This window comes from Electrophorus electricus, chromosome 23 (genome assembly GCF_041902795.1).
Source record: "Electrophorus electricus isolate QZ-2024a chromosome 23, ASM4190279v1, whole genome shotgun sequence".
NCBI lineage: Eukaryota > Metazoa > Chordata > Actinopteri > Gymnotiformes > Gymnotidae > Electrophorus > Electrophorus electricus.
The window spans coordinates 1,580,601-1,593,774 of NC_137519.1; the positions used below are offsets into that span (position 1 = coordinate 1,580,601).

The following is a 13,174-nucleotide window of genomic DNA, read 5'->3' on the forward strand; positions in this document are numbered from 1 at the left end:
CAGATTTTGGGTTGCCAGATGAGACTTAAGGAGACTCATTACTAAAGAGTTTTTCCTTAGCAGCAGGGACTAATTAAATGTGATGTGGAGGGGAGAGTAGCTGGATCACTGGATAATAGAGGAAAGTAAGTCTCAGAATTCTCCAGACAGCATGTCCTCACCCAAAGAAAACAGTGATTCTGGTGGGACAGACTGTGTGTTTTGCCAAAATTAATTTTTGACTGCAAACTACATTTCATTGACTGTCAACTGCATTCATACTTGATGCTATAGCTCTACTTATAGCATCTACTTATAGCATCTTATTTGTATTAAAACACATAGAGACAGTATGTCTGTTCCATGCATGCAAGTTTCAAACGTTTATATGATGTGTAGAATGAGAGTCACTTCGAGTGTGGGTTTGTGTTTCCAGGGCGATACACCCAAGCACCGAGCAGAAAAGGCCAAGGACCCGGAGCTGGCAGCATACCTGGAGAACCGCCAGCACTATCAGATGATCCAGCGTGAGGACCAGGAGACTGCTGTCTAACCTCTCACCTTTCACCTCATTGCGTCTGGAGCCCTCTCCTTGTGCCAAACTAACAACCAAGGCGATAAGAATTGACTACTAAATAAAGGAGGGCTTCACTGTGTGGGGCACATTCATAAGTCCTAAGCATCTTGAGATCTAAGAGAACAGGCACATGTGCACACGTAAACACATTATGAACGCACCCACACCCCACACATACACACATTATGAACACACCCACACCCCACACGTTATGAATAGACCCACACATACACATATTCTAAACAGATTCACACATGTACACTTGTTATAAACAAGTACACACCCCACACGTACATGTGTTATAAATAGGTCCACAGGCCATACATACATGTTTTATTAACAGATCCACATGCATTAGGATCCCAGACCAAGCCCCCGCTGAGAAACATGACTAAATGTATGTCCATTACACTGCCAAAACTCTTTTTTTTTTTTTTTGGTGTGTGTGTGTGCGTGTGTGCGTGCGTGTCAGAATGTAAGTCCAAGGGGTGGGGCTCCTTTTCGGTAATGCATTCACTGATGAGGATAAAACAGACTTTGTTGAAAGGTGTCTGGAGGGGTACTGAGTGGGCTTTAACTGTATGATGCAAACAGAAGAACTGGCCACATGGCCAGGAATTTCAATTTAAATTGTTGCTGTTGTTGTTGTTTGGAATGAGGCTAGTGTTACCAGTAAGGTATATTGCAAACAGCAAGCTTCATTAGTGTGGTTAGTGGTGGGGGACGCCACTGTGGAGCTAAAGGGCATTTCAGACATTTAGAGACTGAGTTGTTTACCCAAAGAAGAGTAGGAGTGTTACGAGTTGAAGGTTTACAGGAAATGGAGTGGTGACTTTGAGCTAGCACTGCACTGAAAACATTTCGGGTGATTCAAGTAAACATTTGACTGTTGTAGCTGTTTCGTAGGAGGGTTTAGCTTCTTTCTTTGCATTTTTTTCTGTCTACAAAGGTTTGCTTTTAATAAGAATGTTTGGTACTGTAAACGTATCTTAGTAGGTTTTGGTCAGAGAAACCTTTGCACTGTAGCTATCATTGCCTTCTAAAGTTTTTGGATTTCCTGATTTAGAATTGTCTATTACAGTTATGGCATAATTCTTATTACTTTTTTAAGTAAGTAGATGTTTATATAATTTGTAGTTAAAACATCGGACATGTATTTGTCTTATTATATTATATAAGACACTGTATATTTGATTTTTGTTTCTTCAAAATACAGATTTGATTTTGTTGTTCACAATTCTCTGCTCTTGCATTATTATAAAAGGTCTCTCTTTAGCCCACTTTGAAAAGTGTTCATCATTCTGATTGATTGTGTTAATGCACCAATAATTTAAAGTTGCTATTTATTCTTCATAATAGTTATGTTAAAATTAAATTGGGTTTGAAAGTAAGCAATTCATTATTAAAATATTTAATTTGCAATAAATGGATTTTGGTAAATTGTCAAAGGAAAACATTATTGTGGCTTAGACACTAATTTTAATGCTTTAAATTATGATGTGTTCATTCCTTTACATCCTGTTTTATTCTATGGATATAGGTATTCACAGCACTGTATCTATACACACACACACTTTTGCCTTTCAAAACTCAGCTGTTAATAATGTACTCTCTTACCCTGCTTTTCGTCATTCATGCTCATGGTTAGTTCTTTTGAATGTTTACATATACACCTCTACAAAGTAAAGAACTAACTGTAGTACATTTACTTTCAATAGAAATAAAGTCTCATTATCTCAGTGCCACAAAACCAGAAGGTTTCATATACATTTGAGGGAAATAGTAAATTCACATTCTACAGGACAGGTTACTGATTCCTTTTTTATTTGTGTTGTAACTGCTTATTCATAAATCTTGTATGAATGTTGTATCATTCTAAAGTAGTACAGTGTCATCTCTACTGAGATAATATATTGAGTTGAATCACAGAATTTTTCTTTCCACATTTTTGACAATCTGTAGATAATCATCTTCAGTTTGGGTTACCTGTTCAGAGAAAATCAGAAGAGCAGCAACTACATCACCTGATGGGGTGTGGAATGATGACTGATGGTTGTTTTAAGGTTTACTGAAACTCGGTTAACTACTGTAGATCACGTCTGTCTATGACTGAAAGTTATTTTGTTTTAGATTTATGGTGAACAGTACAGTGTTCCTCACAACAGAGCAAAATATATTATTGCTGTTAATCTGCTAAGGCTGTGACACTTCTACAGGAATTGATGAAAATGCACCAGTGCAGTACCTTAGCAACAACACTGAGACATTTCCCTTAATGTTGTGTGATTTGTCAAATTTAATTTCTTTTTTAGAGAGAATTCATACCCACACATTATGGCGGTATCCATTATGATAGCAATGGTGATGATATTCATCTGATATTAGAAATCCATGGACATTTACAAACTGCTTATCTTAGTAAAACAACATTTTCAACAGGAAAGAGAGCATGTAACACACTGACATTTAAATATCTTAAAATATTAAGATTTGGTGTCTTCATCCAGCATTGCATTTCTTTCAGTAATGTATGTGCCATTTATTTTATTGCAAATTAATTGGAAGATTTAAAACTTCATCCTTGCTACAAAACAAAATAGTAACTACTGATGTGGGTTGATTGTGAATATTACTATTTTACACGTATACAGGTTATAAAAGCCTTTACTGGCTGTTGTGCCTGTGTCTGTCTGTGAGACTGTCATTTAAAGCAGACAGAGTTGAGCTGCACACAGTGCCTTTGTAGACAGTTTTCTTTTCTAAATAATTACATTCATAGATCTGGAGATTTACTAGTTATTTTCATGCCCACTTGTTTAAAGAATGGCTTAGTCAGACATAATGTGTGGTGAAAAGGACAATCCTCCCTCACGTATACAAACACTTTTAAAACCCTCCAGGGAAGAAGGCCTCACGTCCTGATACTTCCTTGTTTCCCATGCATCCCAATTGTTATCTCCATTATGGGTATGCTTTTCTGTATATTTGCTATGAAATTACATTTTTGTAAAGTTGTTAAGATGATACCCTTGAAAACATGAATGTTGTTCTGTTTTCTATGCCTTTGAGGGGGATTGTATATTAAATTTCATTTTAATTCTGACTTCTTGGGGGATTGCATTTTAGATTCAGATTACAATATTTATGGCATGCATGTACCTGTTTATTCCAATAATCACCATGCAGTAGGTGGTGAGCGGGCGAGTGTCAGGTTAAACACTCCCAGTGACATGCAGCTGTCTGCAGATAGACCAATCAGTGCTCTACATCTTAGTTTGTTTAGTGTCTGCATGCCTCTCTAATGGATCACCTATAAGTGGGGAACAGAGCATGAGTGTGAATGTATACATCACATCAGCTCACCATGCACTGACTGAGTTCTCAAATGTAAGACGAGATTATCTGAAGAGATTCAGAATAGAACTAGCAGCATTTACTGCTGTGATCCATGTGATTCTGAACCAAAGGTGCTGTGTATGAGTGTACAAGTGTTGATCATTTGATATTATTCTAACAGGATCAGATCAGAGAGGTTCTATCCAGCCATGTGATGTGGAATAGTGGTTAGACTGGAGGGCATGGAGCAGATCTTTCCTCATCAGCAGGCTGCATGAAGCAGCTGTTAACCAGACCCCATCTAAAACTGTTTTACCATGCTCCTAACATTGCCCACCACCACTCGCTCACCCGCAACTCTTCATACCTGCTTTTCTTTTTGCAGCCTGTTTTTGGAGCAGGGGGACAAATCAGTCTTTTGTTACCTCACCTTTTCCAATACTGGTTGCTTGTTTTCTGGAGTGATGCATAATTCCATAAAATGACACTTCAAATTGTGGATAAACATGAGTTGTTTTGGCTGAGGGTTTTGCTTTCTTTAGGTACAATGAGCTTCTGCCTCACAGAAGATAATTCTGTCCAAGATGCTTCACACTGTGGTTTTCCTCAACAGTAATAAAAATATATAATGTTTATAAAATGGCTGAAAACTACTTTATCAAGAATAAATTTTATTGATTAAGGGACAGTACCAGTAGGTTGTCATAGATGTTTTACATAACTTCAGCATTAGTTTTCATCATATTTTTTCAAAGGAACTGCACTTTTTCTTCTTTTAATGCATTTTATAAATAGGCTCGTCATTATATTTTGTACATCCTACAAGACATATCAGTGGATGTGTATTTATTCACTTCAACTAAACCTGTATGGAATTTTTAAATCCAAAAGTAAAGAAAAACCCAGTCACTCAGGTTTAACCCTGTGTACTCCATGCTCATCAGTCCTCATTCTTGTAATTATATTTAATGTTATTTGTAATATAGTTCCAAAATAATTCAAGTAAGATACTGAATAATATGCCTTTAGCTTAATACCTAAAAAATAAGCCTGGTGTTTAAGAGTTTAACACACACACTGCTTAGCAGTGGTAAGATGCAAGGACACATCTGCTGTGCTGCTATGTGCTCCAAATATCATTAGTCATCAAGTTTCTGGAAGCTTTCTCTGCCTGGGAGACCCACCCATTCGTTCACATACAGGAATAATTGTTAACATGTCCTATACAGATACCAACTTCTTCATTGTCTCCTCGGTGGCATGTGTTTGTGGGTGGGTGTTGTTATTAAAAGTTTATAAAAAGAAAAAAACTTAAAAGTAAAATTAGATGCGGCGTGCACTACTCAAAATCCAAAGCGTTATTCACTAGATAAATGTATGCGATTGTCCCAAAGTTGCAGCCTTAGCACCCCAGCTGAATGCTGGACACGTGGCGTGTGATGTCACGAGGGGGCTAATTTAAATGTGCCCCAGGGGCAACTAGATCGTACTAGTCTGTATTTGGGGAACAAAGAGCCCGTGCAGTCAGGGTAGGCAGAGATTGGGTGTCGGAAAACAACTGACGGACATAAGGTTTTCTCAGTACTGTTACTGTGTGTGGACTTGGACCAGAGTTATCGAGTAAGTTTTAAAAGTTCGGTTCGTTTTCCACATACGACGTAACAAAGAAACAGTGTTGGGATTTTCTGTTTTGCCACACTGTATGTTAATTTACAAATTCTCGAATTCTTACGGCAAAGAAAAAAACTATTATGGTAAATTCTAAAACTAGTTTTAATTTTCAGAATAGCCTATGGCAAATTATTATTCATATTTTCACTCCTCAAGCCATCGAGTCTACCGAAATCAATAAATAAATGTACATATGTATTAAGTTTCTATTTTCGATTAAGATGACATTTTCACTTAGAGAAAAGTGTTTCTCTTTTGAGGCATTAAGAAAGACAAAAGGCAAAAGTTGTCCACTAAACACATGAATAACTACGGCAGAGAAGTGACATGATGACAGTTACGTTATTATTGCCATTTTGGCTTGATGTCTTTGAGAGTTGAATAGCTTGTGAAGAATATACATCATGTGCGTGTTTAAGATACGCTTCCCCATGAAACAGGTTTCATCTCTCCCGCTAATGATTTTATATTACGGTATGGGAATAATGCTTTTACATTTTTAATCGTGTCTGTAGTTTTGCTGTTGAGATTCTATTTTTGAAATACCCTATATGTATCACGTTCAGTTTCCTTCAATTAATGATTATTACACATTTTAACAGAGATAAATACCAATGTACATAGTAGCATAGTTTGGGATAAAGTCATTTGGTTTAGTTTATCTCTGAAGCTGGCGGTGTCCTGTGTGAATGGATTGATTCTATTCTGTTGGCCCTCAGAGAGCGCGTTTGGGTGCCACTCCACTCCTTCTGCGCTACTCTCGGCTAAGGTGTATTCGCTTTCAAAAGATTGCATTTTATGCAAGGGTGCGACAATTTACTTTAAAGAGCAACTTTTCTCTATTTTTTAATTGTCAAGGTTTCCTTTCACCTCCTTTGCGTGGGATTGCTAAAAGAGGAGCTCGTTGAGTGCCGAATCACACAGAAGGCTGATATAACGTACCAGAAAGATGCAGTTCTGTCATAAAAGAATGGTGGACAAATGCATCAGGGATCCTAAAGGACTTTGTTCTGGGTTTATTCTGTATAATAAATGTTATACAGAACAGCTTTGTTATTAATTGTTTATATCTCAGATTTGTTATTACTGTTTATATCTCATATGAAAAGATAATATAGTGTGTATAGTTTCATGAACATAGATATAGATATCATGAACAGTGACTGTTATGAGAAGTTGAACTGAGTCTTGGAAGTACTGAAACTACAGGGCTGGTGCTGGAATAACATTAGTGCTTAAGCTTGTTTTCTTAGAATAATTAGCATAATGACCTCTCTGTACAGGGAGAGAGAGCACATTGTTTACAGCAAATGTGGAGTATGAGTCCATTTTTCAGTTACTCTGGTGGCTCCATTATCTTTCTTAAGATAAGAGTGTGCTGCTTCGTGTGTGTGTGTGTGTGTGTGTGAGAGAGAGAAGCCTACTGGTTCTCATAGACCAGAGAACATTTACCCAAACCTGCCAAGCTTTTTGAATGTCTTTGTGTGTGTTTGCACAAATGTGTGTTTACATTTTTGTGTGTACTCAGGACTAACGATATGGAGGAATGGTACCAGTTAATCACAGACAAGATCTTCATGAACTGTGGTAATAAGATTGCTGCAACAGCTGGTTTATGTCTGCGGTCTATTTCCCGCTGCCCAGACTCGTCTCTTTCCTTGCTCATTATGTCTCCCTGCGTCTCGTTGGTGGTCATTTTTTTAGAGCAGTGAGCAGACAGGGAGAGCAGTCTGCTCTCTCTTTAGTAGAGAAGGCCTTTGCTATTAGAACATGCTGTGTTAAGCTATTTTTCTTTGCCAGCAAATCTACGTTTAACCCTTACGGCTGTCACCATGCATATTTGCTTCTAAAAATTCATGGGAGCATTTGACTTAAGTGAAGTCTTGACACTTGAAGTAAAATCTTATTGGCAGTGAGAAAGGGTTTCATGCCTCTGGTGACCTCTTTTTAGACCCAAAGCCATCCTGAAGAGCATACAACAATGCCATCTGGCCCAAACCTAGCAAACTAGGTCATATCTTTGTGTTATTTACTCTGGCATGTAAGTGAGTTTTCATGCCAGCTAGCCATGCAGAATGTTTTATACACACTAATCCACAAAGGTTCCTATGCTCTGAAGTAGAGGAAAAAGAAATTGGGAAAAGAAGATTAGAGAGAAGTAATTGTGCATGTGTACACATGTCCATCTCATTTTGTCTGAAAGGAGTACATGTCCAGTTGGCTTGCATACCTCTCTTTCTGTGATAATAGTGTGTGTGTTTGTGTGTGCACGATGTACATACTGAGTGCAACCCAGACACACATACACACACACACACACACACACACAAAACCAACCAACCCTATTTTTGCTTCCAGCTAAGATGGAGTTCAGGATATATGAAGCAAAAGAGAAAAATAATGGTTGGTTATTCTTATATAAAACACAGGAAGCAAGAAGGTGAGAGTGTGAGGAGAGCAAGGTAGTGGTTGTGGGATTAATTTAGGAAAAAGGAGAAAATGAGAGAATAAAAGGAATTTTGAGACTTAGAAAGGAGGAATTGGCAAAATAATTTGGGGGCCCAGAGAAAGGTAAGGGAGTGAGAGCTTTAGTCAGGCTCCAGTGAGCAAGTAATACTTCGTTAGTGTTGTGACAGGAAGTACTAGATTTAGTGGGTCAATAGAATATATTTATTGACTCTTCCAAAGGAGCACCAAGCATTAGCCTTGATGATTACTGGGAAGAGAGGCTTTTGATGTCTCTAGCTAGCAGAAGCCAAAAAGGTTTGGTGCCACAGTGATTAGAGAGGTGATGGAGCATTTTCTGCTGGAGTAGCCCTTTAATTAGGAATTTAAATAGCAGGCTGGGAAAGGGCTGAGCATCCTGCTGGCTGGGGCCAAAGGTGAGAGCACCACTCTGCTATTGTTAAAGTATCAGCCTACCATGCCGAAAGGGTCAGTCGTGACCAGTGAAAGCCTGCCGTGCCGAATGACCTTAAGGGGCAGTCATGACCAGCGGCAAGGAAAGTGTTTTGCAGGTAAGTGGAGGTGAATTAGATGGAGATGGGGCACCAGAACTGGATAAGGTTGATGGAGAGGGAGAGAGAGTTCAGTTCTATCTTTCAGTCTTTTTTCAAGTCTCATATTTCCTTGACAGTTTTTCCCCAGTTTCTTACACCTAGGCACCACCTTGGCAAATGAAAGTTTGTGAAAACAAGCATCAACACCGCTAACCAACTGACACATGCATCAAAATTGAAGTGTATTTTCAAAACCTTTTTATCCTTACATGTACACTTAATACCTAACTAACATTCCTAATAATTAAATTACACATATAGAGAACAAACAAATATCTCTACAATTTACAAAATGATTCAAAATGTTCCTTAAAGCTACAACTAAATACTACTGAGCAGGTTTTGTTGATAATGATTTAGTCTGGAGACAGAAGTGCAGTATAGTGTGCTGTGTTCAGTGCTGTTCCAGGAGGAATTGTGTCCAGCAGTGGCAAGTCTGTCCAGCTTCAATGATTCTCCCCTCCCATCTTCCATCACATGACCTGGTCATTGCCATGGAGATATAAGTCGTCGCTAAAGTGTGCACTCATTCTGTCAGAAACACACAGTTCTGAATAACAGCACTATGTGGGAGTGATTTTAATCACTTAATCCACGTGAAACACAGTGACTGTGTGTTCTTGGAAAACTTGATAACACTTTACTGATGGGCACTGTATTGAAGGCTACACTATGCCTACATAAGCCCTTCATGACAACTGACATGTTAATTTTTATGTCTAGTCGATGTAACTGTAATGACAGATGTTTGGTGACATTAGGACGTGTCATAACACATGGTGAGGTGAAATGACATTATAACAACTGACTTTGCAGCTGCCATGTAACAGTTATTTAGTAGAAATTGTGACACTGACCCTCAGTTAAAAAATTACATTTAGCAATGTGAGTGAACTATGATATGCTGGAACAACACAAGATCTGGAAATAATGGCCCCCAAACAGCAAAATGTGTTTTAACCTGTAGATTTTACCATTTAAGTGAAATTGTTTTATTTGGGGAATAACATAGATGTTATTTAAACTTGACATCAAAGTTGACAAATGCAGCTTGTTGGATAAAAGCATTTAGAAATGAGTATGTATGTCAGTTGTCATAAAGGTCTTATATAGGTGTCGTAGCCTTCTAAACAGTGCCCATCAGGACCATTTACCGAAAACCACAAACTCCTTAGAATGCAACTACCACATTCATCAAACATGGCACCAAGTCTGTACATACATGCTTGCACATTTGCACAGTACTCTTCAGAGCTTGGAAATATCAGAAACTATCAAGGAGGAATTTCTTCTACCTTCTGCTATCTAAAGCACTTTGTTTTGAAGAATGGAGGAACTGAATTAAATCTGAGCTTTTACCTTGTGTAAGAAGTTGAAGAAAAAAAAATCAGGATATGCGGTACTCACAGTCTGCTCTGGGGTCGAGTGTATGGGCCTCTTCTCGAAGCTTAGAACTGTAAAAATGTGAGATTCACAGAAACATTGAACTCAATCAAATCAACAATGTTTGTGTTTGTCTTTGTGTTTATCTGCATGTGTGTCTGTGTGTGGGTGTGTCTTCCAGGATGCGTGGCTTGTGTTCCACCCTTTTCCTGCTGCTAGTGGCATTAATGATTGTCACTACGGAGGCTGGAAAACATAAGAAAGGTGACCTCATCACTTAATGCCACATATCGTTATCTCATATTAAATCAGATTTAACACAATAGGTCACCACAAAAATAGCTCCAAATCCGATTCTGAAGTGCATTTTTTTTTTACCATGACAAGGCTCTGGCTGCTCATACGATAAAACTTTATGTAATAGTTCTGTGGCAGAACAGGTTAAAACAGTTATGAAGAGTTTCATCAGATTTCACTACTGTGCTACATTGTTGTAAAAATTAGGATGTTAAACAAGTGTTGGCATATGAAATCGTTACCCTATGCTGTGGTAGAGAAAGGTAAAAGAGCGAAGGGGAAGTCTGACTGTACAGAATGGAGCTATGGCAACTGCATGCCCAATAAAGGCAACTGTGGACCTGGCCTAAGGGAGGGCACCTGCGATGATCAGACCAGGAAGCAAAAGTGCAAAGTGCCCTGCAACTGGAAGAAGCAGTTTGGAGGTGAGTTCCCTTATATCAGCTTCCCTTACACTGTGTCATAGACTTTAAAGTCAGAATCATTTGAATAATGTACTATATACTAATGTGTTATATACTAATATACTACATACCATTTTACTGTACTATACTATATAACTTCTAAGGTCTGGAATTCAGCTTTGTCTCGTTATTCTGTCTATAGGCTTGAATTCTAAAGCAACATTGTGTGTATATGTATGTGTGTGTGCATATGTGCATATGTATTTGTGTGTGAGTGTGTGTGTGTGTGTGTGTGTGTGTGTGTGTGTGTGTGTGTGTGTGTACATTTGTGTGTATATGTATATGTGCAGTTGACTGCAAGTATAAGTTTGACAGCTGGGGTGAATGTGATGCGACTACCCATACCAAGATCCGCACTGGTATCCTGCTGAAGGTTTTCCACCAAGCCGAGTGCCAGAAAACCATCACGGTCTCCAAACCTTGCTCCACCAAGAGCAAGTCCAAAGGTAAAACCAGCTAAACAAAAAACACTGTTTTGTTTGAAAAATTTTTAATTACAATTGTAACTTCTGGACATATTGGAAATGCTGCTGGCTGTGCAGTTTTGTTTGTTGAATGGTAAATTTGACATATTCTAGATCATAGGGGAACTAATAATCACACTAACATGTTACTCTGTCAGGACCTCTTCCTGTTTTTGGTTGTTTCTAATTGCTTTTGGTTTGTTTTGAAAAGCTGTTTCCTGTGTTACCATAAGACTTAGCAAGTTTAGTTGGGCTTTAGAATGAACATGAAGCACTCTCACTCTCCCCAAGTAGACAATCACGGTCTGTGCGTGTTAATTCGGCCTGTGGTAGAGGCTTTTACGCATGAGTAATGCGAGCTTTTTGTCTTTGCGGGATCACAAGGTCCTCTGTGGGTGTTTTGAGTAGGTTGATGAATCGATGATGAGCCAGAGAAGCTGGAATGGAGAGAGGAAGCTCAAAAGCCCTGCATGCGCACAGTCAGTGTGACAGCAGAATGCCAGTTTGGTGCTGATTTTATGAGAAGTTTTGTTGGAATCTTAGACCTGAAACAATCATATCAAGACACAAATTTATCTTTATCCCACTAGCATTCTAATCTTTGTCATGTACTCCCCAAATTGGTTCAGTCCAGAAGTATAAAATGCCTGGTTTACTTAAGACGGGGCAAATGTGAACTGTCTCTTAGCAATTATCATGTTGCAAGGGGTTATATGCAATTGCTTTTAACAACCCTATATTCAAGACATGAACAATGCATGCTTTCAGTTTTCTGCTGTATGATCATTCACTGTGCTATAATGACAGCCTGAACTTCATACACAATTGCCTAGGCCTGAGCTCACAACTGGGTGTTAATAAATTCCATGATGACGCCATGTTGGGAAGACATTGCATGCATTCAGTCCATCACTGATATTAATACAGTATGATTATAGTATGATTCCACACATAAGACAAAGAGGAGTTAAGTTATTTGAAAACAATGAATGTTTAACAAAAGAAGAATTTGAATGCAGCTGCAGACAGATTGCTAACATGGCCTGCTGGTATTCTTAGCTATGGTCTCATTCACCATGTGCCACTAAGTGTAACTGAGGCTTCACTATCAGGGCTATGAGCTAAATGAAACTTTGTGTTCTATCTAATCACCAGGCAATAAAGGCAAGAGAAGAGGAAATTAGAGAGAGGAGGATGCAGGAGAGGAGGGAGGAGTCTTTGTGAGAAGACCAGCACCCTAACCCCCAAGCCCCCAAACCCAGCCCTCCAACCCCCAAGTCCCCAAACCTAGCCCTCCAACCCCCAGGCTCCCAAATTCCAACCTTCTAACCCCCAGACTCCCAAACCCAGCCCCCCAAATTCCAGCCTGCAACCCCCATCCCTCCAACCCCAGCCATTCATTCCTCTCTTGCGTTGTCTGCCGATTGAGTTTGAGACAGGATGTGATTGGTCTCAGGCATGAGAACTTTGGTCTTCACCTGTAAACTCACAAAATTCCCTTAGTCCATATTCTAAGAAACACAGGTATAGCAACAATGATACACCTGACATGCTGTATGAAATGGCTATTCCCAAGAGAGTGAATTGCTGATGTTTGGAGAAGACATTGCTGTCCCCACCCCTAGGGCACTCTGTGCATGATTACTCTGTCATTCTCTGACAAACATTATATTTCATATATGATGCAAGAAACCTTTTTTCACTTACCTATCCACACACACACACACACACACACACACACACACACACACACACACATAGACCAATCTGTGTGCTTTACTTCTATAAATCCACGTTTGTAATGCAGTTGTGTGCTAATGCAGTTATCTGAATCTGAATAGCAATTTGAGTAGTGTCTGTTTTGGAAAATCTTGGCTTTTTTGTAGGTTGAAAGTAAGAATCATGGAGTTGCCATTTGAAATAAAAGCTATTTTTAAAAGTAAT

General features: G+C 38.8%; 2 protein-coding genes across 7 annotated transcripts in view; both read left to right on the plus strand.

Moving 5' to 3' along the window:
• The window catches only part of dgkza (diacylglycerol kinase, zeta a), a 119,626-nt gene extending 115,967 nt beyond the window's left edge, over nt 1-3,659 (plus strand). For all 6 annotated transcript variants that reach the window (XM_081705886.1, XM_081705887.1, XM_027023195.3 and 3 more), the window contains one exon: nt 416-3,659. In XM_081705886.1, the coding sequence (XP_081562012.1) occupies nt 416-532 (117 nt within the window). In that variant the 3' untranslated portion in view covers nt 533-3,659. The remainder of the gene's footprint in view (nt 1-415) is intronic.
• A 1,695-nt stretch (nt 3,660-5,354) lies between these two features.
• On the plus strand, nt 5,355-13,173 carry mdka (midkine a). The gene is made up of 5 exons (XM_027023199.3): nt 5,355-5,512; nt 10,187-10,269; nt 10,560-10,727; nt 11,057-11,212; nt 12,386-13,173. Exons 2-5 carry the CDS (start codon nt 10,188-10,190, stop codon nt 12,412-12,414), a joined length of 435 nt encoding a protein of 144 aa, XP_026879000.2. The 5' UTR covers nt 5,355-5,512; nt 10,187; the 3' UTR covers nt 12,415-13,173.
• Nucleotide 13,174: the final 1 nt, after the last annotated feature.

What these genes read in the sequence shown, in the direction of transcription:
- mdka (XM_027023199.3), top strand. Translation starts at nt 10,188, where the DNA reads ATGCGTGGCTTGTGTTCCACCCTTTTCCTGCTGCTAGTGGCATTAATG. An exon ending in CTGGAAGAAGCAGTTTGGAG is followed by an intron (nt 10,728 to 11,056) that starts GTGAGTTCCCTT and finishes GTATATGTGCAG; the next exon opens with TTGACTGCAAGTATAAGTTT. An exon ending in CACCAAGAGCAAGTCCAAAG is followed by an intron (nt 11,213 to 12,385) that starts GTAAAACCAGCT and finishes TCTAATCACCAG; the next exon opens with GCAATAAAGGCAAGAGAAGA.